We start from the raw sequence: 23,488 nt of genomic DNA, 5'->3' as shown, positions 1-23,488 counted from the left end.
GGAGATAGGGAGCGCGCGCAAAACCGCCCGTGCGCCCCCGACATTGAATATCACCTTCCGCCGGCCCCGCCTCTCATGCAGCCCCCTTGCTGAGAGCCCGGGGTGAAAGTCCTCTCGGCAAATGTGAGGCGGGCAGGGCGTGCGTTCCGGGTGCGGGAGGAGCTGCGGTGAAAGGCAGGAGGTGGCAGAGGAGCAGAGGGGGCAAATCGGGCGGGCGGTGGGCAGCGCGGAAAGGCCGAGGGGGCCCTGGCGCCGCGGACCGGCTGAAAACCCCCAACGGCCCGGTCCCGGTCCGCGGACCGGCGGTTGGAGACCCCTGGAATAAACTATAAAAGGATGCTTTTTGTTTATTTATTTAAATCTTTGGGTGTGTGGCTATGGCATAAAAATAACCCTGTGAGTAGATTGGCTTAGAACAGCAATAACCCCATAAAAATAACCCTGTGAGTAGATTGGGCTTAGAACAGCAAGTGTTTTAAAAAACAATTCAATGAGCTTCTATGGGTGAGGATAGGCCAGGTTCTGCCTATTTCTGCCTATCAGAGACTCAAATCCAGTTGCTTTTGCTTCAGCACTCTTTCCTACAAATCTTAGCTCCTAAAGATACAATGATTATTGAAAACCAAAACTCCAACTTACCAGGATATATAGTAAATGTGTATAAGCTGACTGCCAACCTAGTTCCTGAGTAAAACTAAATCAAAGTAGAGTTTTCTTAATTTAAATTAATTTCTTCATTTTTGCAGAAAGCATTTACTGGAACTGCCTGTGAAAAGTGTGCGGAAGACAATGTTTTTGGACCCAATTGTACTTCAGGTATATCTGGATGCGGGCTTCCTTTTTAAAAATGAATATAAAATCACATTAAAATGGCATGAATACTTTCAAACAGAAAATTGCATAAAAATTGCTTGGAAAATGAGCAACGATCTCCCCACCATTTTCTAGGTGCAAGAAATTTTTAAAAAACTATAAAAATTCTCCTTCAAAGAGAATTATACAATAAAAAAATCCAAGTCAACAAAACATCTTGCCACAGTGATATCAAAAAGATCCCCAACATGTCTATGTAAAACTACAGGTACTGAAGCCAAGAGTAAGAACAACTATTTATAGTCCTACACAGCTCAGAGTTTGTGAGCATTGAGTAGAAGAATATTCATGAAAATACCTTTGGCTTCTTTCTTACAACCAGGAATTCCTCAGCAGTATGATACATCTAAAAACACAAATTCCCCGTAAATTGATACTTAGATCAGCTCCAACTTCATCTACTATACATGAGCTCCATGTATGTTACATTTGGAGTTAATATTTACATATAGGAGATGTCCTAAAAAGATGGATTGTTATCTGCCTGATTTAAACTAGATTAGCAAGGATTCTAGTTCCCTAAATTTTAACAAATATTATTTATTACATGTCTATATGATTTCCCATTAAAAGAAATCTCAAGGTGGCTTATTATTAAAGAGTTAATATACCACTTAAAATGAGTTAAGTGTATGAATTAAAAGATTTAATAAAACATACTTTAAGAAGTTTTATTAAAATCATGGTGTAGTACAGTGTAAGATAAAATCAGTAAGACAATAATAAATGAAACAGTTGCAGAAACAATTAAAATTTTAAAAGGGGCAACGGATAAATATGTATATTAATTGATCATTTACAATATCTTTCTGAAAATATGTTGCATAGTTCTAGTGATTTATGTTCACATTCCTTATTCTATATAGACTATAGTTGGAAACCTCAAGTTGGAGAAGGTTAATTTATTGCTTAACTAAACAAAAATGCAAGGCATTGTCCCTGATATCTTTTGTATGTAAAGTGAACTACAGCCCTTCCCATTCAGTTCTTTCTCTAACCATAGAGAAAAGACTTCCAACAATTGACCATGTACATAACCAACCTTTTTTGAGATGCTTCCATAGAGTAATGTTTCCTGTAGATAGCTTCTGCTCTATGTGTTGAGGGGAAAAGCAGTAATCAATATATTAAGTTAGTGACTAAGGACTGAAAACATTTCCTACAGATATTTCCTCAGCAATACTATAACCTTACAGTTATTTACAAGCATATGAGAAGTATATAGAGGCCAAGAGTCAATAGAATTCCAAGGCAGTAAACAGCCAGAAATCTCAGTCTCGTGCTAAAGATAATTCTGGGACTTATCTCAAATAAACTGGGAAGACCATGCGCCCTACATAAGATCCAGTTTTGTGACTGCCATTAGAAGGAAGGAGATTGTGATGAAATATAGTAAGGAGGTGGATCCAGTAATGGGTTCTGAATTAGTTTGCTACAGGTTCACGATTGCACATGCGCACGATGCTTCTATTAATGCGCAGAAGCATCCCAGGTGGGTGGGCGGAGCCTCACACCAACACGATTATCGGTTCTAAGAACTGATCCGCTGGGTGGATCCCTAGGCGGGAGGGAGGGGATGTATTCCAGAGGATTAGAAAGAAACATAGCCTGAAAACACACAGGCACACAAAACTATACTTTATCTAAAGTGTATGTACACACACACATGCATGCACAGCTCTTCAAAAATCTACTGCAATAGGAAAAATATAACCAGAGCCCAGAAGAGAAAAAAAGAAAAAATCAAAAAAATTCTGGTTCTGCGTCATATCCGTAGGAGCCCATCACTGCTTGCTGTTCTGGTTTCTGGTACAAGTTTAGTAATTACAAATAACTCTCATTAAATGCATCATTTCATGAATAAAGCAATTCCATTTATTTCTCTGCTCTCTTGTACTTCAACACATTTCCGACATCAAACGGTCTGTTATCTCTCTTCTAGCCACATTCCTCACATTCTTTTTCCTGCTTAACTTAGACAAGTTTTATTTCCTAACTACATAGCTATAAAAAACAGCCACTCTGACTAAATACAATACAAAATACGTTGGCTTACTTTAGCATGGCGGAAAAAACCCTCCATATTTCTGTTCGGCAATGTTGAAACTCCACCCTTCTTCTCCACTAGCCCCCTGACGTGCCAATTACCTCACTACAATATTTAACCCATTCCTCTCCTTAATATCTTCTTCCAGACCTTTGCTCTCTACGTTTCTGAATTCTTCTGAATTTAGGATTAACCCAGCGTGCATCTGATTCTCCCTCACTAGATCCTGAACTCATAGCCCCATCCTGTGGCTGGCCTCCCACCTGTTCTACTACCTGTAACCCCGGGCCCCCCACTACTTCATAAACACTATGTGAATCTGAGTCCTCAATATCTTCATCACCCTCCAACTGATCAAGAGTATGTACAACACTTGCCACCCATATTTCACCTAGGAGGCTTAGGAGAAAATAAGAGTTTAGGATCAGGTAAGGCCCAGGAGCTGCCTTCCTCTTCTTTAAGCTATCAATAAACTCAAGTAAAGCTTAGGCAAAAGAAAGGTTTGTTCCTACATCTATATGGGTTATTTTAATAGACTTCAGGGAAGATCAAATCTGACAGGTTCAGGTATCTTGCATCCTCAATAGCTGTAGGACAAAATGTACAGCTCAAATATTGCAGACTCCAATCAAGGCTTCCTTCCTCTTAGTATGCAGCTGCATTCATGGAATATGCAACAATGGACTGACTGGTGATGGACAATGTCAGTGTTTGTCTGGGTACAAAGGTCTTCATTGTGATCAACGTAAGTAGCACATTTTGGGGCATGGGCTCATCTTTTTATTCATGGCTGCTAATGAGAGTCGTGTTAATGAACTCCTCATATAGTTAGAAGCCATTCAAGAAATGATGAATGTATCACGAACTGTTGAAAATAAATCCCCTTCTAAAAGTTCTGTGTGAAGTTTCCGAAAGATGCTCTAATTAATTCGGAACTGTAGTTCTCTACATACAACACCCGGTGCTACCGTGTTTCCCCGAAAGTAAGACAGTGTCTTACTTTCTTTTTACCCCCAAAAGCCCCACTACATCTTACTTTCGGGGTATGTCTTACATTGGAAAAAAATTGAAAGGGTTGCGTTCCCGAAGGCATCTCCCCAGAGTCCAGAAGGGCAGCCGCGGGACAGGAGCCTCGTGAGCCCTTTTCCAAGTTCAGCCTCAGGGCTCCAAGCGGCGTGCACGTGTGGAGCCGCAGACGCGTGTCGGGGAAGCGTGTGTCTGGAGGGGAGGAGCCGCTCTGCGCAGTTGGGCAGCCCCACCTGCCTGCCGGAAAGGAGGCGGGCGAAGGAGGGCGCAGCTCCGGCCGCTTGCCTCAGAGCTGGTCGGCCTCGCTGGCCGCTTGCAGCCGAGCCTCGGCAGGACTCGGTTGCTGGGACGAGTGCCTTCACTGCAAGCCGCCGCCCGCTCAGCTCGCTTCGGACCAGCGCCGTCCTTCGCTTTGCCAAGCCGGGGAAGAGACGGTAGTGCCGCGGCGAGGCGAAGGCGAGGGGCGTGCGGGGAGCTTGGAAGCGACGTCATCAGGCTCCCCCCCCAGCAATACCCCCGTGTTTCCCCGAAAGTAAGACATATGTCTTACTTTCGGGGTACGGCTTATATTAGCCGACCCCCCTGAAACCCCCGATACGTCTTACAATCGGGGGTGTCTTACTATCGGGGAAACAGGGTAGTTCAATAGTAGCAGCAACTGTAGAAAAAAGTGATTAGGTTCAAAAATAAAGAGAGAAGTGCTGCCATCCCATATAATAAGATTAGGACTTGTGTTTCTATCTAACAGGTCGGGAATAAAAATTGTTTTCCAGTGATTAGCTTTGATAAAATCATCATTTGTCTTATGACCTTTCCTAATATCAAAGCTTTTCTACTTTCCCATCTCTTCTACACCCATTCCTTTCTTTGAAAGTGCATACTACTTTATTTTTATTTTTAGACAGTATGAAGTTACCCATGTGCATAAGCAAACTCTGGAAATGTTAGCACATACACTGCTCAAAATAATAATAATAAAGGGAACACTTAAACAACACAATATAACTCCAAGTAAATCAAACTTCTAAGAAATCAAACTGTCCACTTAGGAAGCAACACTGATTGACAATCAATTTCGCATGCTGTTGTGCACAATCAACTTTGTACAGAAAAAAGCATTCATTGAGAATATTTCGTTCATTCAGATCTAGGATGTGTTATTTGAGTGTTCCCTTTATTTTTTTTTGAGCAGTATACAGTGATCCCCCGAGTTTCGCGATCTCGATCTTTGCGAAACGCTATATCGTGATTTTTCCACCCAATGACGTCACTCCCTTCCTTTCTCATCTTTCTTTCTCTCTCTCTTTCTCTATCTTGCTTCTTCCTCTCTCACACTCTCTTCCTCCCTCTCTCATCTCTTTCTTTCCTTCTCTCTCTTTCTCTATCTCTCCCCCTCTTGCTCTCGAGCGGCAAGCGAGCAGCCGGGCGGGCGAACGGGCAAGTGGCAAGCGATCTTGGGGTTTCCCCTTTGCCTGGGCGGCGGAAAGACCCAGGGAAGGTTCCTTCGGCCGCCCAACAGCTGATCTGCTCCGCAGCGCGGCAGCAGCGAGGAGCCAAAGATGGGGTTTCCCCATTGCCTGGGCGGCGGGAAGACCCAGGGAAGGTTCCTTCGGCCACCCAACAGCTGATCTGCTCCGCAGCGCGGCAACAGCGAGGAGCCGAAGATGGGGTTTCCCCGTTGCCTGGGCAACGGGGAAACCCCATCTTCGGCTCCTCGCTGCTGCCGCGCTGCGGAGCAGATCAGCTGTTGGGCGGCCGAAGGAACCTTCCCTGGGTCTTCCCCGCCGCCCACACGCAAACTCCACCATCTGCGCATGTGCGGCCATGGAAAAAGGGGCGCGCATGCGCAGATAGTGTTTTTACTTCCGCACCACTACATCCCGAAAAATCGATTATTGCGAGGGGTCTTGGAACGGAACCCTCGCGATAATCGGGGGATCACTGTACTTTTAGACCATAAGCAATATATTGATCTCATAAAAACTGTGCATCTAAGAAAAAAATAATAATAAATAAGTGAAATAATACAGAATTAAAATTATTATGCAAGCTTCTTAGGAATACATTATATTTTTAGCTTTTTTTTCTTTATCTATTAATTGTTTGTTGACCATGATTGTTATTGTATCTTGAGTTCTGCTCCAATAAATGTATGGCTTGATCTGTCAGAGTAACGTATGATGCTACACTGATTTCTCGGTTCAACAAACACTAGTGGGTTTGAAGTACAATTCAATGGATTTTTTTAAAAAGATTAAGGGGATAGCAGTTATTACTTCAAAAATAAACCAAGTTAGAGAAAGCTAATTTAAGAATGGCTTGTATTTTTATGCTTTTTCTCTTACCAACAAGTACAGCTAAGTTTTTGGAAAGGTAGTCTTTTAATGCTGAAGTTGTTATACAGTTGAAGAGATACATTAGTTTGCTTAGCGTAGTGTTCTTGGTGTACTGGATTTTCTTCATTCCCTCCAGCAATACCAGAATGTGAAGCTTTACAATGTCCAGAATTTTCCAGATGTTCTGTATCAAGTGTGGACAAAAACCAACTTGAATGCAAATGCCTTCCGAATTATGAAGGTGATGGCAAACAGTGTAAACGTAAGTAGCAGTCAACCCAAAATAGCTATTTATTTCAGTCTTGACTAATTTAGGAGCTAATTTAATATTGGCACATGGAATAAAGATGATCAAACTCCCAAAAATGCAAAGTGTTAAATGAGACTTCATTCATTCATGTGCTTATTTATTCATTCATTTACTACTTTACCCACTACGATGGTGAGATGTTCAGCTGTGGCGATGGGGGCGTTCGCCCAGGTTCACCCGGTGCACCAGTTGCAGCCCTATTTGGACCGTGAGTCACTGCTCACAGTCACTCATGCCCTCATCACCTCAAGGCTCGACTACTGTAATGCTCTCTACATGGGGCTACCTTTGAAAAGTGTTCGGAAACTTCAGATCGTTCAGAATGCAGCTGCGAGAGCAATCATGGGCTTCCCAAGGTATGCCCCTGTTATACCAACACTCCGCAGTCTGCATTGGTTGCCGATCAGTTTCCAGTCACAATTCAAAGTGTTGGTTATGACCTATAAAGCCCTTCATGGCACCGGACCAGATTATCTCAGGGACTGCCTTCTGCTGCACGAATTCCAGCGACCAGTTAGGTCCCACAGAGTGGGTCTTCTCCGGGTCCCGTCAACTAAACAATGCCGCTTGGTGGGACCCAGGAGAAGAGCCTTCTCTGTGGCGGCCCCGGCCCTCTGGAACCAACTCCCCCAGAGATTAGAATTGCCCCCACCCTCCTTGCCTTTTGTAAGCTACTTAAAACCCACCTCTGCCGCCAGGCATGGGGGAATTGAAATATTCTTTCCCTCTAGGCCTTTACAATTTTATGCATGGTATGTCTGTATGTATCATTGGTTTTTATAATAATGGGTTTTTAATTGTTTTTAGAATTGGATTATAATAATATATTGTCTTATTATTGCTGTTAGCCGCCCCGAGTCTCCAGAGAGGGGCGGCATACAAATCCAATTTAAAAAAATTTAAAAATCACAAAATTGTGAATGTTAGTGGCAAGGAAGACTAGTCGTGTCACTAGGCAGACTAGGAATATTTTCTTGTCCTTTGGCTCAACCGTAAACATACCCAAGGTTAGCTCTGATGGCAAAGGTGGCCTTTCCCCTCCACTGTGAACGAATCCAACACATACTGTATTTTCAGTGTATAAGATGCACCTTTTTCCTCCTTAAAAGAGGCTGATAATTAGGGTTCATTTTATACTCTGAATGTAGCTTTTTTTTCAGCCCTAACTAGCTGCTAATGATCTTTTCAGCTCTTACCTTGCAGGATCTTTCATTGTTTCTTTCTGTGAAGAATGTTTTCCAAGCCCTAAATCTTTGCAGGGTTTTTTCCATTGCTCTACTTGCTCCGAGTAAGTTTCTTTCCAAGTGCTAATGATGTTCCCAGCTCTTTCATTGCTACTCTCTCAGAATAATTTTTTAAGCCCTTAATTAGGGGATAAAATAATGTGCTGAAGCTGACCGGACTAAGGATGCTAGCTAGATGAATACCTGGTATGCAGATTCTTTTCCTTATTTTCCTCCCCAAAAAACTAAGGTGCATCTTATATTCCAGTGCGTCTTATATTCCAGTGCGTCTTATACTCCAAAAATACAGTATTTGTTTCACTGGATTTCAGATCAAGTGCCAAATCTGATAAAGTATAATCATGGTGAAATAATACTTATCGATAATTTTTTATTTATTTATTTATTTTGTCCAATACACAATGAGAGTTTTAGTGGGTATATATATACAGTATATATATATATATATATATACATATAGTAAAATACAAGATGAAGGTTATAGAGGAGATACTCATAGTAAAATATATCTGTGAAAGAATAGAAAACAAGATATAGTAATAAAACATATCAATGAAAGAATAGAAGAAGAGATATAGGAATAGAAGAAAGGTATAGGAGATATAGGAGAGCAATAGGACAGATGACAGAAGGCACACTAGTGCATTTGTACTCATCCCTTACTGACCTCTTAGGAATCTGGAGAGGTCAACCATAGATAATCTAAGGGTAAATTGTTGGGGGTTTGGGGATGACACTATGGAGTCCGGTAATGAGTTCCATGCTTCGACAACTCGGTTACTGAGTTTTTACAGTCACGTTTGGAGCGGTTAATATTAAGTTTAAATCTGTTGTGTGCTCTTGTGTTGTTGTGGTTGAAGCTGAAGTAGTCACCGACAGGCAGGACGTTGCAGCATATAATATTGTGGGCAATACTTAGATCATGTTTACTGCATCTTAGCTCTAGGCATTCTAGGCCCAGGATTGAAAGTCTAGTCTCGTAGGGTATTCTATTTCGAGTGGAGGAGTGAAGGGCTCTTCTGGTGAAGTATCTTTGGACATTTTCAAGGGTGTTAATGTCTGAGATGCGATATTTGATCAAATTAAAAATAAACATATTGGTACATGCTTGTGTGAACTCTTATTTTGCTGTCTTTGTATCATTATTTCCTCTCCAAAGCGATCAATCTGTGTTCCAAAATGGTTTGCGATCCTCATGCTCATTGCCTATATCTTGGACCCAATCACCATAACTGTACATGCCAAAATGGATATGAAGGCGATGGTCAAGTGTGTGTACCAATCAATCCTTGCCAAACAAATTTTGGAGACTGCCCCATAGGTTCTACCATCTGTAAATATGATGGACCTGGAAAGGTAAGTGGAAAAGTGAAATAAATTCTGGCTGAAATTAACATAGTGCAGCTCATTGATATTTCTTCCTCCACTTTTAAAACCACGTTCATCCTCTTCCAATGCTGCTTCCCTTAATACACAGTACAATGTTCCCTCGATTTTCGCGGGGGATGCGTTCCGAGACCGCCCGCGAAAGTTGAATTTCCGTGAAGTAGAGATGCGGAAGTAAATACACTATTTTTGCCCATGAACAGTATCACAAGCCTTCCCTTAACACTTTAAACCCATAAATTGCGATTTCCCATTCCCTTAGCAACCATTTAGATTATTACTCACCATGTTTCTTTATTAAAGTTTATTAAAAAAAATATTTATTAAAGGTGGACGAAATTTTGGTGATGATATATGACGTCATTGGGCAGGAAACACCGTGGTATAGGGGGGAAAACCGCAAATAATTTTTTAATTAATATTTTTGAAAAACCGTGGTATAGACTTTTCGCGAAGTTCGAACCCGCGAAAATCGAGGGAACACTGTACTGTATATTTAGCACATAGATTTAGCACATAGATATTTAGCACAGTATATTTAGCACTTAGATTAGCACAAGTGATGATGATGATGATAACAACAACAACAACAGAATTGGAAGGGACCTTGGAGGTCTTCTAGTCCAACCCCCTGCTTAGGCAGGAGACCCTACACTACTTCAGACAGATGGTTAACCAACATCTGTAAGGCAGAAGCAGATTGTTTTTTCCTAAGGTGCATCTTATATCCGATGTGTTTTATACTCCAAAAAATACAGTATTTAATCTAAGTAGAAATGCATTCCTTATTAAGTATAAATCTTTTCTATGAAAACAAGTCAAGACATTTATAAATAAAATATTACCATTTATTATGGTATTATTAATGCATAAGACAATTTAAAAAGTAATTTAAGCACACAAAAGATCTCAACCCTTAAGAGTTTGCAAGTTTATATGGAGAAAGAAATGGAAAAAGTAAAAGAAATTTTAAAAAATAAAAATAAAATAAAAAAACTGATGAATAAATGGGCAAATCCCTGTTTTAAAGGAAACTAAGATGTTTTTCCTTTACATTAAGTCTCACTGTGAATGCCAAGAACATTTCAGGAACTTTGTACCTGGTCAAGGATGCAGTATGGAAGATATCTGTGAAACCAACAATCCCTGCCATAAGAATGCAGTGTGTACAATGACCAGACCAGGAAAAACCATGTAAGTACTGAACCTTCTGATACTTTAGAGGAAGTGAAAGCTAATCAGAAAGTTTGGAGGTTGGAGAGGGTGGGGTATATTAAAGGGCTGGGGGGAAAAATACAAGTGAGAAGTCAAAATGCTTACTATTATATGCTGACCCAAATCAAAAGATCTGTCATCAGTTCCGTGATAGTTGCTCTGATTTATGTTTCATCTAAAAGCAGGGGTGTCAAACTTGATTTCATTGAGGGCCACATTAGGGTGATGTTTGACCTTGGGGCGCTAGGGTAGGTGTGGCCAGGGTGGGCGTGGCCAGGGTGGGCGTGGCCAGCTCAATGTCACTTGTGTTGAGGGCACCTGTGGTGGCCAAGTGCTAAGGCAGGACTTCCCCCAGACCCTCCCTGCCTCTCATTATAATCTCCTTCCTTCCTTCCTTCCATATTCCTTCCCCTGTTTATTTCTTTTTCCTTCCTTGCTCACTTCCCATCTTTCCTTTTTCTTCGTCTTTCCTCTTTCCCTTTCTCCTTCCCTGTCCCTTGATCAAATGCAAGAGGGGAAACATTTCTCCTTTTGTTTTGTTTTTAATTTATTTTTCACATGGGCCCCTCAAGCTCCATTTTTGCTAGCAGAGGGCTGCAGGAGGCTGTCGCAGACGAAAACAAAGCCTGGGAGGGCTACGTACAGCCCTCCTGAGCTCCGTTTTCACTGTCAGAGGCACTGTCAGTCGGACCTTCGCTGTTTCCAGAGTGGCCCCACATGCCAGATTTAAGCACGCTGGGGCCAGCCCATAGGCTTTGAGTTTGACATCCCTGATCTAAAGGCAAACTAAATTTCTTGTTAAATACTAAAAGGAGAGTGGAAAACGTTATTTACAATACAAAGCAATTTCAGTTATTTAGACATGCATTTTGTGGCATTTCCAATGCATCCATGTCATAAAGTGGTTTACAATATTGTTACTTCGCATTGCTTAGTTGCACATTTTGTACTACTTGAGTTCTTAGGCTGAATAACATTATCACTTTTTGCACAGGTGCATGTGCCAAAGGGGCTATGAAGGAGATGGATTTACATGCTATGAAAATATCATAGATCAAATTAGAGAGATGAATAATGAACCTGGAGGACATTGGCAAGGAAATCTGATATCTGCTATAGAACTTTTTGGTGGGTAAATTTAAACAATGTCATTTAGAAAGACAAAAAATGTTTGAAATATGTTGCAACTTGTCAGACGCCTAGATTTAAATTAATTTAGAGGGATACTAAAGTCTCCTTAAATATAGCTTGATGTGTTTCTGTCTGTCTGTCTGTCTGTCTGTCTACCTTTGAGTCAGTGTTGATTCATGGTAATGCCTTCACAATACCGTCTAGTTTTCTGGGACAGGTTTTGCAGAAGAGTTTTACCATTACTTCCTTAATGGGAGACAGAATGACTGTCGCGAGGTTACCCAGCTGACTTGATACCTGAGTTTGATAGAAAGGGATCTTGGAGTCTTGATGGATAATCAACTAAATATGAGCCAGCAATGTGCAGCAGCGGCTAAAAAAGCCAACACAATCCTAAGCTGCATCAACAGGGGAATACACTCCAAGACCAGGGAGGTATTAATACCACTGTATAATGCCCTAGTCAGACCACACCTGGAGTATTGCATTCAGTTCTGGTCATCACATTTCAAAAGAGCCATGGAAACTCTGGAGAAGGTGCAGAAAAGAGCAACCAAAATGATTAGGGGACTAGAAACCAAGACTTATGAAGAGAGATTGCTGGAACTGGGCATGGATAGCCTAGAGAAAAGAAGGACCAGGGGACATGATAGCAGTATACAAGTACTTGAGGGGTTGCCAGAGAGAGGAGGGGGGGTCACACTGTTTTCTAGGGCACCAGAGGGCCAGATGAGGAACAACAGTTGGAAGCTGACCAAGGAGAGATTCAACCTGGAAATAAGGAAGAACTTCCTGATGGTCAGAGTGGTCAACCAATGGAACTGCCTGCCAGCGGAGGTTGTGACCTCCGAACTCTGGACATTTTCAAGAGGAGATTGGACTGTCATCTGGCTGGGGTGCTGTAGGATTTCCTGCTTAAGTAGAGGGTTGGAGTTGATGACCTACAGGGTCCCAAACGAATAAACAAACAAACAACTCTAGTTTAAGCCTGATGCTTTCATCATGGTAAACCAAACTGACTCTTATAGCATGGGAACATCCAAGGGCTATAAAATCCATATACTGTATACTCTATGATAAACAGAGTAACCTTCTTTGAATGTTTAACTGTGATACATGTACACTATATTGGGTGTTACACTACTGTAGTAAATTTTAGTAATCTTAGTAATAATATCAGAGAGGGAGGTAAAAGTGTTGGAAAATCAACCAAAGTATTCCTTTTTGAATGAACTTCAATTCTTGATCAACATAAGTGTTAATCCTGTTTGCTGAATTACTTTTTACCTCTACATATCCATATTGTCCATCAAATAAAATGCCCGAAGAGTTATTTTATTTTAGTTACTTAATATTTACATAATTTATAATTCAATAATAATATATGCCATATATATGCCACTTGACTTATAGTTTAAATTAAAATGAAATATAGTTGTTTAATCATTTGCCCCATCCCTTGTGTTATAAATATATTTGGAATAATCTTTGAAAGATTCTGGGTCAAAGAGTTCTTCATCCCTTCTAATACTTTCAATATTTTTATGTAAAAAAAACCTCTGGGTTTTTAAACTTAAAACCAGCATACAGTAAAAATATAAAAACCTACAATAAAAATACAGTTCTATTCAACATACCTATCATTAGGGTGGTCTTGACATAAATATGCAAAAATCTTTGCCTATGCCAAAGGGGTTGAAGCATTTTTAAACACTTCCAACATTTTAGAGAAACCAAATAACATCCAGAAGCAGTTCAGACAGACACCTCCCTAATTCACTGAAGTATAAGAGGACATTTCACTAGTTCTCAGGCTAAATGGGAAATGGAAGGAAAAAGCACATTAACTGATGAAGAAAACAGGATAGATGAGAACAGTAAAGGAAACCGATAACTGAAGACAACAAAGGAGCAGTTCCTATAATTAGTTTTTGTATTTGCACAAATCTAGATTATAATATCCCATTCTCTACCATTCTGGTGGTTAAAATAAATGTCTTTAAAAAAAAAAAAGTCTTCTTGCACTATATAAATGAAAGTCTCAGTGTATAATTTATTAATTATACATAAATCTTGAGCTCTACGAGTATGAGAAAATTGTTGCAGCTGGAACACTTAAATCCAGATCTAGAAAACTCACTATTCTGTTTCCTATCAACCCATCAACAGCACTATTTTGAATTATATTTTTATTTTATTTATTAATTTTTTAGGCCACCCGTCTCCTCTTAAAGCTGATTCTGTATCAGTTAAATTACCTAGGTTGATAGGAGAGAAAATTAAAGAATTCAATCTTGGATTCTCCAGAACTTAATCTTTAGATGCCCACAAAACAAGCATTACTTAAAACGGCAGTATTCTTTGCAATTTTTCTCTCTCTTGTTTCTCCCTTTTTTTCCTATTCAGAAAGTGCCTATGAATGGCCACTGATTAATTTGGGACCATTTACTATTCTTGTTCCAACAAATAAGGGGCTCAGTGGAATCAATGTAAGTAAACGGATTGTTTTAAAATGGCATGGGATTTTACTTAATTGTTTAATTATTCAAAAGTGATGTGATCCAAAATGTACCAAAATGGCCTTTAATGCATGCTATTCTTATGTCGCCGGAGTCTTCGGAGAGGGGCGGCATACAAATCCAAATAATAAATAAATAAATAAATAAATGTACTCCAAGCAAAGCAAAATCTGTTTGTAGGGACTTTGTTTGTAGGGACTTTGTACTCTCTGTAGTATCATCCCCTAACCCCCAAAGTTTTACCCTTAGACTATCCACGGTTGACCTCTCCAGATTCCTAAGAGGTCAGTAAGGGGTGTACTAGAGTGCCTTCCGTCCCCTGTCCTATAGTCTCTCCTATATCTCGTATTTCTTCTCTACTATATCCTCTATAACCTTCATTGTGTATTATTGTGTATTGGACAAAATAAATGAATAAATAACATTTTTTAAAAGCTTCAAATAGTAATCTTTTTGATTCTTTGGAAACCTTTCAGATTAAAGAACTTCGTTCTGATAAAGACAGCATACAATATTTTGTGAAGCTTCATATTTTTGCTGGGCAACTCAGCCTGAATGAGCAGAATGTCACACAAACGGTTTATACACTGACAGGCAAGCCAGCAGATATATTCAAGGATGAAACGGTGAGATATAATTGTAAAACCTATTATATCTTGAACAATTTTTAATGCTTTTTACAATATTTTACTAGCTTAATTTAGCATAATTCAAATTGTTGTTTTTAAAATGAATGTTTTCAAAAAGTAATTTTCTTATTGCACTTTCACTATTCATCTAATTGCAAACATTACACCTGATGGCAGAACGAAAATGCTGAATGCAACCAAATGTTGAATAGCATACATTTTAAATAACCACATTAATATATGTATTTTTAGACAGTTTATAAATAATAGATTTCATATTTGTTTCCTGGGCCATTTTAGGAAAATACTCTAAGAATCAGAATAAAGGGAGGTAAAACAAAAAGTAAAATATTACAAGGGAATATTGCTGCTTCAAATGGAATTATCCATATTATCGACACAGCTTTGGACAACATTCAACCTGATTTAAAAAGTGACAAAGAGGTGAGGTCAAAAATAGAGCGCAAGGGATTTCAAATTATAATTCTGAATGGGATTGAATATATATTGTGACAATTTAAGAAAACAAGAGTGTGCCTATAATGAAGGAAGAAGAAGAATGAGGCATTTTAATGCATTGTTTTAATTATATATAAAATAGGTCTGTAAAGCTGTCTTCTCTGTTCTGAAAGTTTCCACATGGGTTGGATTTGAACTTCCAAAATTCTAAGTTAGTTAGTTAGTTAGTTTGTTTATCTATCTATCTATCTATCTATCTGTCTGTCTGTCTGTCTGTCTGTCTGTCTGTCTGTCTGTCTGTCTGTCTGTCTGTCTATCTATCTATCTATCTATCTATCTATCTATCTATCTATCTATCGATTGATTTGATTTGTATACTGCCCCTCTCCGTAGACTCGGGGAGGCTCACAACAGCAATACAACAATTCATAACAAATCTAATAATTTAAAAACATTTTAAAACCCCCATTATTAATCAGACATAAATACAAACATACCATACATAAATTGTATAGGCCCGGGAGAGATATCTCAATTCCCCCATGCCTGGCGGCAAAGGTGGGTTTTTAAGGAGTTTACGGAAGTCAAAGAGGGTGGGGGCAGTTCTAATCTCCGGGGGGAGCTGGTTCCAGAGAGTCGGGGCCGCCACAGAGAAGGCTCTTCCCCTTGGACCCGCCAAACGACATTGTTTAGTCGATGGGACCCAGAGAAGGCCAACTCTGTGGGACCTAATTGGTCGTTGGGATTCGTGCGGCAGAAGGCGGTCCCGGAGATATTCTTTTATTGTTAGTACTAAATGATTTCGTGAGGAATATTTTCATTCCTTCCAAGAGAACGCAATAGCTGAATGCTAGAACTTTTGCACACAAAATAGGTCTCCTACCAAGCCACCATGGTCTATCTTTACTTCTGAATTCTAGTATCAAATAGCTTATAAAGGCTATTTGGTGGTGCAGTGGTTAGAGTGCAGTACTGCACGCTACTTCTGCTGATCACTGGCTGCCAGCAGTTTGGCAGATCGAATCTCAGTAGGCTCAAGGTTGACTCAGCCTTCCATCCTTCCAAAGTCATTCCTAAAATGATCACCCAGATTGTGGGGGTCAATATGTTTACTCTCTGTGAACCGCTTAGAGAGGGCTGTAAAGCACTGTGAAGCAGTATATATATCTAAATGCTATTGTTTAAAATCCTTAGTTCCAGTGAAGGGCTACAATTTTTTTCACTACCACACTGTGGGCGTGGCTTATTTTGTGGGTGTGGCTTTCTAACCATGTGACCAGGTGGAGTGGCTTGACAATCATGTGACCAGAGAGGGTGACTTAAAGGTCATGTGACTGGCTTAAAGGTGGCCAACTTGACGTCACTCACGTCAAGAGTTTGGGTTAGGGTGCTTGGCCTCTCCATGCCTCAAAGAGATACAGTTTCCCTACCTATTTACTATTACTGAATATCCAAAATACACTATTTAATTCTATGTATATATGCCACATACCTATTGCACACAGGCACACAAAAATATACATTATCTACTATATAAACTGTATCAACACATACGCATGCACAGCTCTTCTAAAATTATCCACATTCAGCCTCATTTACTGTGATAGGAAAAACATACCCAGAGCCCAGAAGGGAAAAATAAAAAATAAAAATTTCTACCGGTTCTGCATACATGACCAACATTTTTCTACTGGTTCTGCGTACCTGACCGTACTCATAGGAGCCCATCACTGCTTGGCGTTCTCTCTCTCCCTCAGCTTGTTTGGTTGCTTGGCTGTTTGCTTTTAGTCATTTCCTTACCAAACTATGTAATTTCATCACTGCTAATGAGTATGGGGTTTGCTCCTTGTTTATATATAATTTGCCCCGGAAGCAGAGTAAAGACGCTGAGACATATTGTGGATTAAATAAGGGTCATTTTATTAAATTAGCATAAATTTAAATAACGTAACTTTAAATACATAAATTTAAATATTTAAATTCAACATAACTAAGGACCTGCAGAGGCAAAAACTAAAGGGGCGGAAATTCCTACCAGAAACTTCCTTGGCAACATTGGGCAAAAACTCCTTGCTGAACCAGATGAAGGTAGCCACCTTCACCTGGATCCAAGCCACGCCTCTTCATCGTGTGGGAGGAGTTCACCCTCCAATCCCCGTGGGAAATTGGATCCGGTGATTCCCATGGACATCCTCTCTCCAATCCCCGAAGTTGTTCCAACCTCTAGTTCCTGGAAAGAGGCGGTCCATCACCCTTTAAAGGATGCCCAAAAGGAGCATGCGCAGTTGCTTCTAATTGCCCATTTCCGCCCCTAACCTGCCAACCCCAAATGACCAGAGGGAGGCCTAAACAAACATCTAAGTGCGCTGCACCCCCTAACCAATCTGATCCGTACTGTCAGTGTGGAATAGGCGAAAAAACAGCCGCCTCTAAAGGGGAGGCGGCAAAAAATTCCTATTCGGCCCTGAGGCGACCTCCGTAGGACACACTGTTAATAGCAGAGGGCGGGCGGGTGTTTGCTTCCAGCCCCAACAGCAAGGAGGAGGTCCTGCTTGGATCGCCCTTAATTAGGGCAATCCAAAACCTCCCCTGCTCCCAGGAGGCAGCGCGCCGGCCTGGCGTGCTGCCAAAGCCGACTTCCGGGTTTTCGGAACCCGGAAGTTCGGGGCTCGAAAGAGCCGCTCGCAGCGTCCCCCTTGCTCCAGGGCAATTTCGATCGGCGGTTTAGCCGCCAATCGTGCATTTGTCAGTTTTGGGAGCGTGGTTTTTCTCCTTGATAGTTCCTTGATTAGGATATGGGTTTCTGTTTCACTGTTTGTCTGGAGTTAATCCCTGCTTATCTGGGCATTGGCTGCTAGGGAAGATGTATTCTGGTCTTTGTTTGTTTGTTTCCTTTTTAGCTTTTTTCCTCGAAGTTTACACACTTTTCAAAAGAGATAATGTAAAACTAAGAAGGAGACAAAAAGATCAGAATGCTTTTCACCTAATGAATAATCTGGTTTTGTTTTCTTAGAAATCTGTAATGGAAATCCTCAAAGGCAAACCAAAATACTCCAGATTTAGATCCATGGTAGAGGTAAGGTTCAGAATTAATGAAAACAAAATAGTTAACTCTTTTAAAACGTGTGTTAAAACTATTGTGCAATTCCCCTCGCCCACTTCTTTTAAAACAGGACACATACTTTGGATGGATGTTGGATAAACCTTCGGGCTCTTACACAGTTTTCATTCCAACCAATGATGCTTTGGAAATGTTGAAAGAGGACATTCTAGACTACTTGTCAACAAATGAGGTATGTCTTTAAATTTTTCATCTATGTTGTAGTGGAAGCTTTAAAATCATTGTTAACTTCTTATGATTGTCTGAACTTATTCCTGCATTTTGGCGGGGGGATCAGATTTCAGAGATGGTTTGCCATGGCCTCTTTCCTAGGACTGAGAGAGAATGAGTGACACAAGGTCATTCAATTGGCTTTGAGTGGCTCTATTGCAGTAGTAGATGCTACCAGTTCAGGAATGGGAGTGTGCAGGCGCACTGGTGCGCTTTGCACATACACAACTTTTGCACATGCACAGAGCATTTTTGATGATGTCTGGATGGGTGGGCAGAACCTCCTGCCACTGTCGCTACCAGTTTGCAGAACCTGCCTGAACTGGTAGCAACCTACCACTGGTAAACTGGGATTGGAATCCATTGTCTACTAGCTTCTACCTTGGTGCCTTAACCACAGATCCCCTTTCAATGGGATTTATGTGCTCATCCAATTTATACGTTTAATATATAAAATTTTGGAGTTACCTGTTAGTACGTGGTTCATACCGATTTTGGGATTGCCATGTATGTTAAACTACCTATTGTAGTTTGCATTTGTTACAGTTGTAATATCTCTTTAAGGACTTTGGCTGGTTCGCCATAAGAGGGCGCCAGCACTCTCTCCTGACAATGACACTGGATAACTCATTCACCTTTTTGCCTTTTTGCCTTGGGGGGGGGGGAGTATTTTTCTGCTTTGTGCTGCTATGTGCGGTTTGTTGATTATTTTTTGCTTTGTGCTTCTAGATATGTATATATGTAAATAATACTTATTTAGCATACTAAATCTGTGTCGTTACTGGCTGTATCACACATCCACATTCTTCCTTAAACTCTACTCAGTGTATTTCGAAGTTCTCATAGCCTAGCTGCACCGAGACATACCAACATTACCATTCAATAATCCAGTAGTACAACGGATCATTTATATGGCATCTTTGGTCTATGCGTGGTTTTTTTTTTACTATCGGTGAATATTTTTTGTAATAGCGTGATGAACTTTATTAATAAATGGGTTGTTCTAAGTCCAAAGGCTGCATAATCTTACCCTTTGAATGCAGTCGTGTATGGTGTATGAAGAGATGTTGTATGTTTGACCTATAATATCCTGCTTGATAATATGTTATGATCTTAAACTAGAACCTGATCTATTCCAGCAGAAAAAGCAGTGACACACAAATAATAAAATTAGAAGGAGAAGAGAAGGCAGGAGATATAGGAAACTGCCATCTCATTCATTCATTCATTCATTTATATTTGTTTTGTCAAGTACGTGTTGGTGGTGTACAAAGATAGAGTAATATTTATATACATGATGCTAGTTAAAGAGAAACATTAGGACAGGGGACATAAGGCACTCTGATGCACTTATGCACACCCCTTACTGACTTCTTAGGGAGAGGTCAACAGTGGATAGTCTAAGGGTACATTTTGGGGGTTAGGTGATGATACTACAGAGTCTGGTAGTGAGTTCTATGCATCAACTACTCGGTTACTAAAGTCATATTTCCTGCAGTCGAGTTTAGAGTGGTTTACTTTAAGTTTGTATCTGTTGTGTGCTCATGTGTTGTGGCTAAAGCTGAAGTAGTCGTTGATAGGAAGGAGGTTGTAGCAGATCAATCTATTACAGTGCGTGTTTCTTGACAGTCAGCGATGGGCTACGAGCTGGAGCGCTAAATTGTGCTCGCCGCCGCAGCTCGTAAGTTCTTGTGGGGCTAGGGCAATTTTGCTGCTGCGCCTGTGGAGGTAGCAAAATCGTGCCTGTGTTTCACCAAGGTTTTACCTGTGGCTCTGTGTACAATTTTGCTCCCTCCATAGGTGCAGCAGCAAAATCACGCTGGTCCTGCAAGAACTTACGAGCTGCGCATTCTGGCTCATAGCCCACTGCTGTTGACAGCCCACTTAAATGATATTTCTCTGTGCAAGTCTACATTTTGATTTTAAATAGCACTTATTTATTTATTTAAATTTATTTATTTAAATGTAGATTTTAAAAAAGCATTTTTCTATTATTTGTGCAGGGTTCACACAAGCTTCATGAACTGATTCAGCACCACATCGTTTCTCAAATACAGGTAAATGTTGAAAACATCTTCTCTACTCAATTCATTTGTAGTTACTGCAGAAACATAGAAACAGAGACACATAGAAGTCTGACGGCAGAAAAAGACCTCATGGTCCATCTAGTCTTATACTATTTTCTGTATTTTATCTTAGGATGGATATATGTTTATCCCAGGCATGTTTAAATTCAGTTACTGTGGATTTATCTACCACGTCTGCTGGAAGTTTATTCCAAGGATCTACTACTCTTTCAGTAAAATAATATTTTCTCATGTTGCTTTTGATCTTTCCCCCAACTAACTTCAGATTGTGTCCCCTTGTTCTTGTGTTCACTTTCCTATTAAAAACACTTCCCTCCTGGACCTTATTTAACCCTTTAACATATTTAAATGTTTCGATCATGTCCCCCCTTTTCCCTCTGTCCTCCAGACTATACAGACAATGTTTGTAATCCGTCTCCAGTCCCTGCTGGCAGTGGCCCCTGGGAGACACCTCATCACCTTCACCACATCCTTACTCTGTCCCAAATCAACACCTCTAACAGTCGAGTCACCCACAAGAAAATGTGTCCTCTTTTTATTTCTACTAACTGCACTTGATGGTTTGGTGACACTATGCACCTCACTTACAATAACTTCCCCTTTGAACATCCCCTCATTCTCTGCCTAGGGGCCTTGCTAATATCTACAACATCCTTACTATTTAAATCCACAAGAACATTATAGGAAATCAATACAGAGAGACCAATGAATATATATGCATCTTTTTCCTCTCAGATATATAAATACGATTTGCCATTTTAAAAAGTCCCGCATGTGTAGCATCTCAACTGATCTTTGATTTCCGTAAATAGGCTTCCATTGATGGAATAGAGGTGGAGCATTTTCATCAACCCTCCTTTCTCCTCTTTCCAATATATAGATAAGTCATCTGTATATCAGTGATAACTGATTGCTTGATAATAAATGAATAATGTTAAAATCTGTGATGCTTCCACAATTAGGAATTTTAATATCTAACTATCACAAAAGAGGGAGTCTACATGTTGGGGAAAAATAGTTGCATCGTTTAGCTGCCAGGATTTCTATGGCTAAAGATATCCATGACAAAACAGTAACTCCTGTCATTCTTTCATGCAGTAAATAAATTAAATTCCATTTGTTTTTTTACAGCTGGAGGTTGCCAGCCTAATCTCTATAGGACATACCAGGACTCTGGCTCAACAGTTCATCTATTTCAACTTCACTGAAAATGTAAATTCATGCAAATTCCATTCTGACATAACAATTTTGTTCTGATGTTTTAATTCTGTAAAATATTTTCGACTGCAAATGCTTTGTCTGTGAAGAGTAAGCATTAAGAATAATAGAGAATGGCACAAAATAACAGAAACATTTTGAAACGAAATCCAGTAATTTCAAAAGATAATAATCTCAATTTATGGTGATAATTTACGCAGGGCCAAATCTTGGTCAATGGAAAGAAAATAGAAGAAGTTGACATTGCTGCAAAAAATGGCAGGATTTACACTCTTTCTGGTGTACTTATACCTCCTTCAATAATTCCAATTTTGCCACACAGATGTGATAAAGACAAATATGAACTTGAATTGGTAAGGTTCTTCTGTCCGAGTCTGCGGAGAGGGGCGGCATACAAATCTAAATAAATAAATAAATAAAGTTCAAAAGAGTTTCCAAACAATATTTCTTTCCTTGTTTGCTTTCCTTCTCCTAATTAAATAATACTTACTCTGCTTCTATCCTGTTTACCCCCAAATAAGGCATCCCCTGATAACAAACCTAGTCGGGCTTTTGAATGGATGACAATAAGGCTAAGCACTTATTTCAGTGTTTAAAAAAATATAAGACATGGTCTTATTTCGAGGGAAACATGGTACACTTATTTGAAATGTTTCTGAACTGTTCATCACATCATGCATATCCATGAAATTTACAATATTAAATATATTTTATAAATTTTAAAATTGCAGAGAGAGAAAAAAAATATTGCAAAAATATTGTGTATGTGTATGTATAAACACACACAGAATCATTGAAACATAAATCAGTGGCTATAAGCAGAATATCAGTAACATCATACATAGAAAGATGAATAGAACAGGAACAGGAACAGGAACAGGAACAGGAGTGGTATGAATCCCAGCAACTGGTTAGGTCCCACAGCGTTGGCCTTCTCCAGGTCCCGTCAACTAGACAATGTCGCCTGGAGAGGCCTAGGGGCAGAGCCTTCTCTGTGGGGGCCCCGGCCCTCTGGAATCAGCTCCTCCCGGAGATTCACACTGCCCCCCCGCCCTTCTCACCTTTTGCAAGAGTCTTAAAACTCATTTATGCCACCAGGCTTAGGGCGATTAGATCTCAGCCCCCTGGCCGACGAAAATTGGTATGGCTGCTGTTTGAATGGGTATGACTGATTTTAAGATAATTGGGGATTGTAGATTGATTGTTTAGTTTTAGTTTAATTTAATCGGAGAGGGACGGGGGGGAAATTCCAATAAATCAATCAATATAGGAATAGGAGTAGGAATGGGAGTAGGAGTAGGAGTAGGAGTAGAAATAGAATAGCAAAGTGAGAAGGGACCTTGGAAGTTGTCGAGTACAATCCTGTGCTCAGGCAAGAAACTGTATACCATTTCAAACAAATGGTTCTCCAATTTCTTCTTTAAAACTTCCAGTATTGGAGCCTTCTATTCTATTCTGTTCTATTCTGTTCTGTTCTGTATTGGAACAGAATAGAACAGAACAGAATATTGTGTAGAGTAGGAGTTCTTTGAAGTTGGTTGTTTGCTAGTTGGGTAATTTATTTAAGCAAATAATGAAGCTCAAAGGACCTAGGACTCCATAATTCAATCCTAAAATACATTTATTCTCTTCTATTGGTAAACTTTTGTCTTCTTATTGCACTTGTTTAGGACTTGC

The 23,488-nt window shown here is 40.0% G+C and overlaps 1 protein-coding gene across 2 annotated transcripts in view; it reads left to right on the top strand.

Annotated features, from left to right (window-relative positions):
- The window catches only part of STAB2 (stabilin 2), a 142,823-nt gene that overhangs the window by 12,823 nt on the left and 106,512 nt on the right, over positions 1-23,488 (top strand). For both annotated transcript variants that reach the window (XM_070756273.1, XM_070756272.1), the window contains exons 5-18: positions 747-816; positions 3,570-3,665; positions 6,419-6,544; positions 8,996-9,192; positions 10,283-10,416; positions 11,432-11,565; positions 13,975-14,057; positions 14,564-14,713; positions 15,017-15,160; positions 18,189-18,251; positions 18,349-18,468; positions 20,510-20,563; positions 21,725-21,805; positions 22,012-22,164. In XM_070756273.1, coding sequence (XP_070612374.1) covers positions 747-816; positions 3,570-3,665; positions 6,419-6,544; positions 8,996-9,192; positions 10,283-10,416; positions 11,432-11,565; positions 13,975-14,057; positions 14,564-14,713; positions 15,017-15,160; positions 18,189-18,251; positions 18,349-18,468; positions 20,510-20,563; positions 21,725-21,805; positions 22,012-22,164 — 1,605 coding nt within the window. The remainder of the gene's footprint in view (positions 1-746; positions 817-3,569; positions 3,666-6,418; positions 6,545-8,995; positions 9,193-10,282; positions 10,417-11,431; positions 11,566-13,974; positions 14,058-14,563; positions 14,714-15,016; positions 15,161-18,188; positions 18,252-18,348; positions 18,469-20,509; positions 20,564-21,724; positions 21,806-22,011; positions 22,165-23,488) is intronic.

This window comes from Erythrolamprus reginae, chromosome 6, assembly GCF_031021105.1.
Source record: "Erythrolamprus reginae isolate rEryReg1 chromosome 6, rEryReg1.hap1, whole genome shotgun sequence".
In the NCBI taxonomy this organism is placed as follows: domain Eukaryota; kingdom Metazoa; phylum Chordata; class Lepidosauria; order Squamata; family Dipsadidae; genus Erythrolamprus; species Erythrolamprus reginae.
The sequence above is the reverse complement of the archived record's forward strand: the minus strand, read 5'-3'. Positions and strand labels throughout refer to the sequence as shown.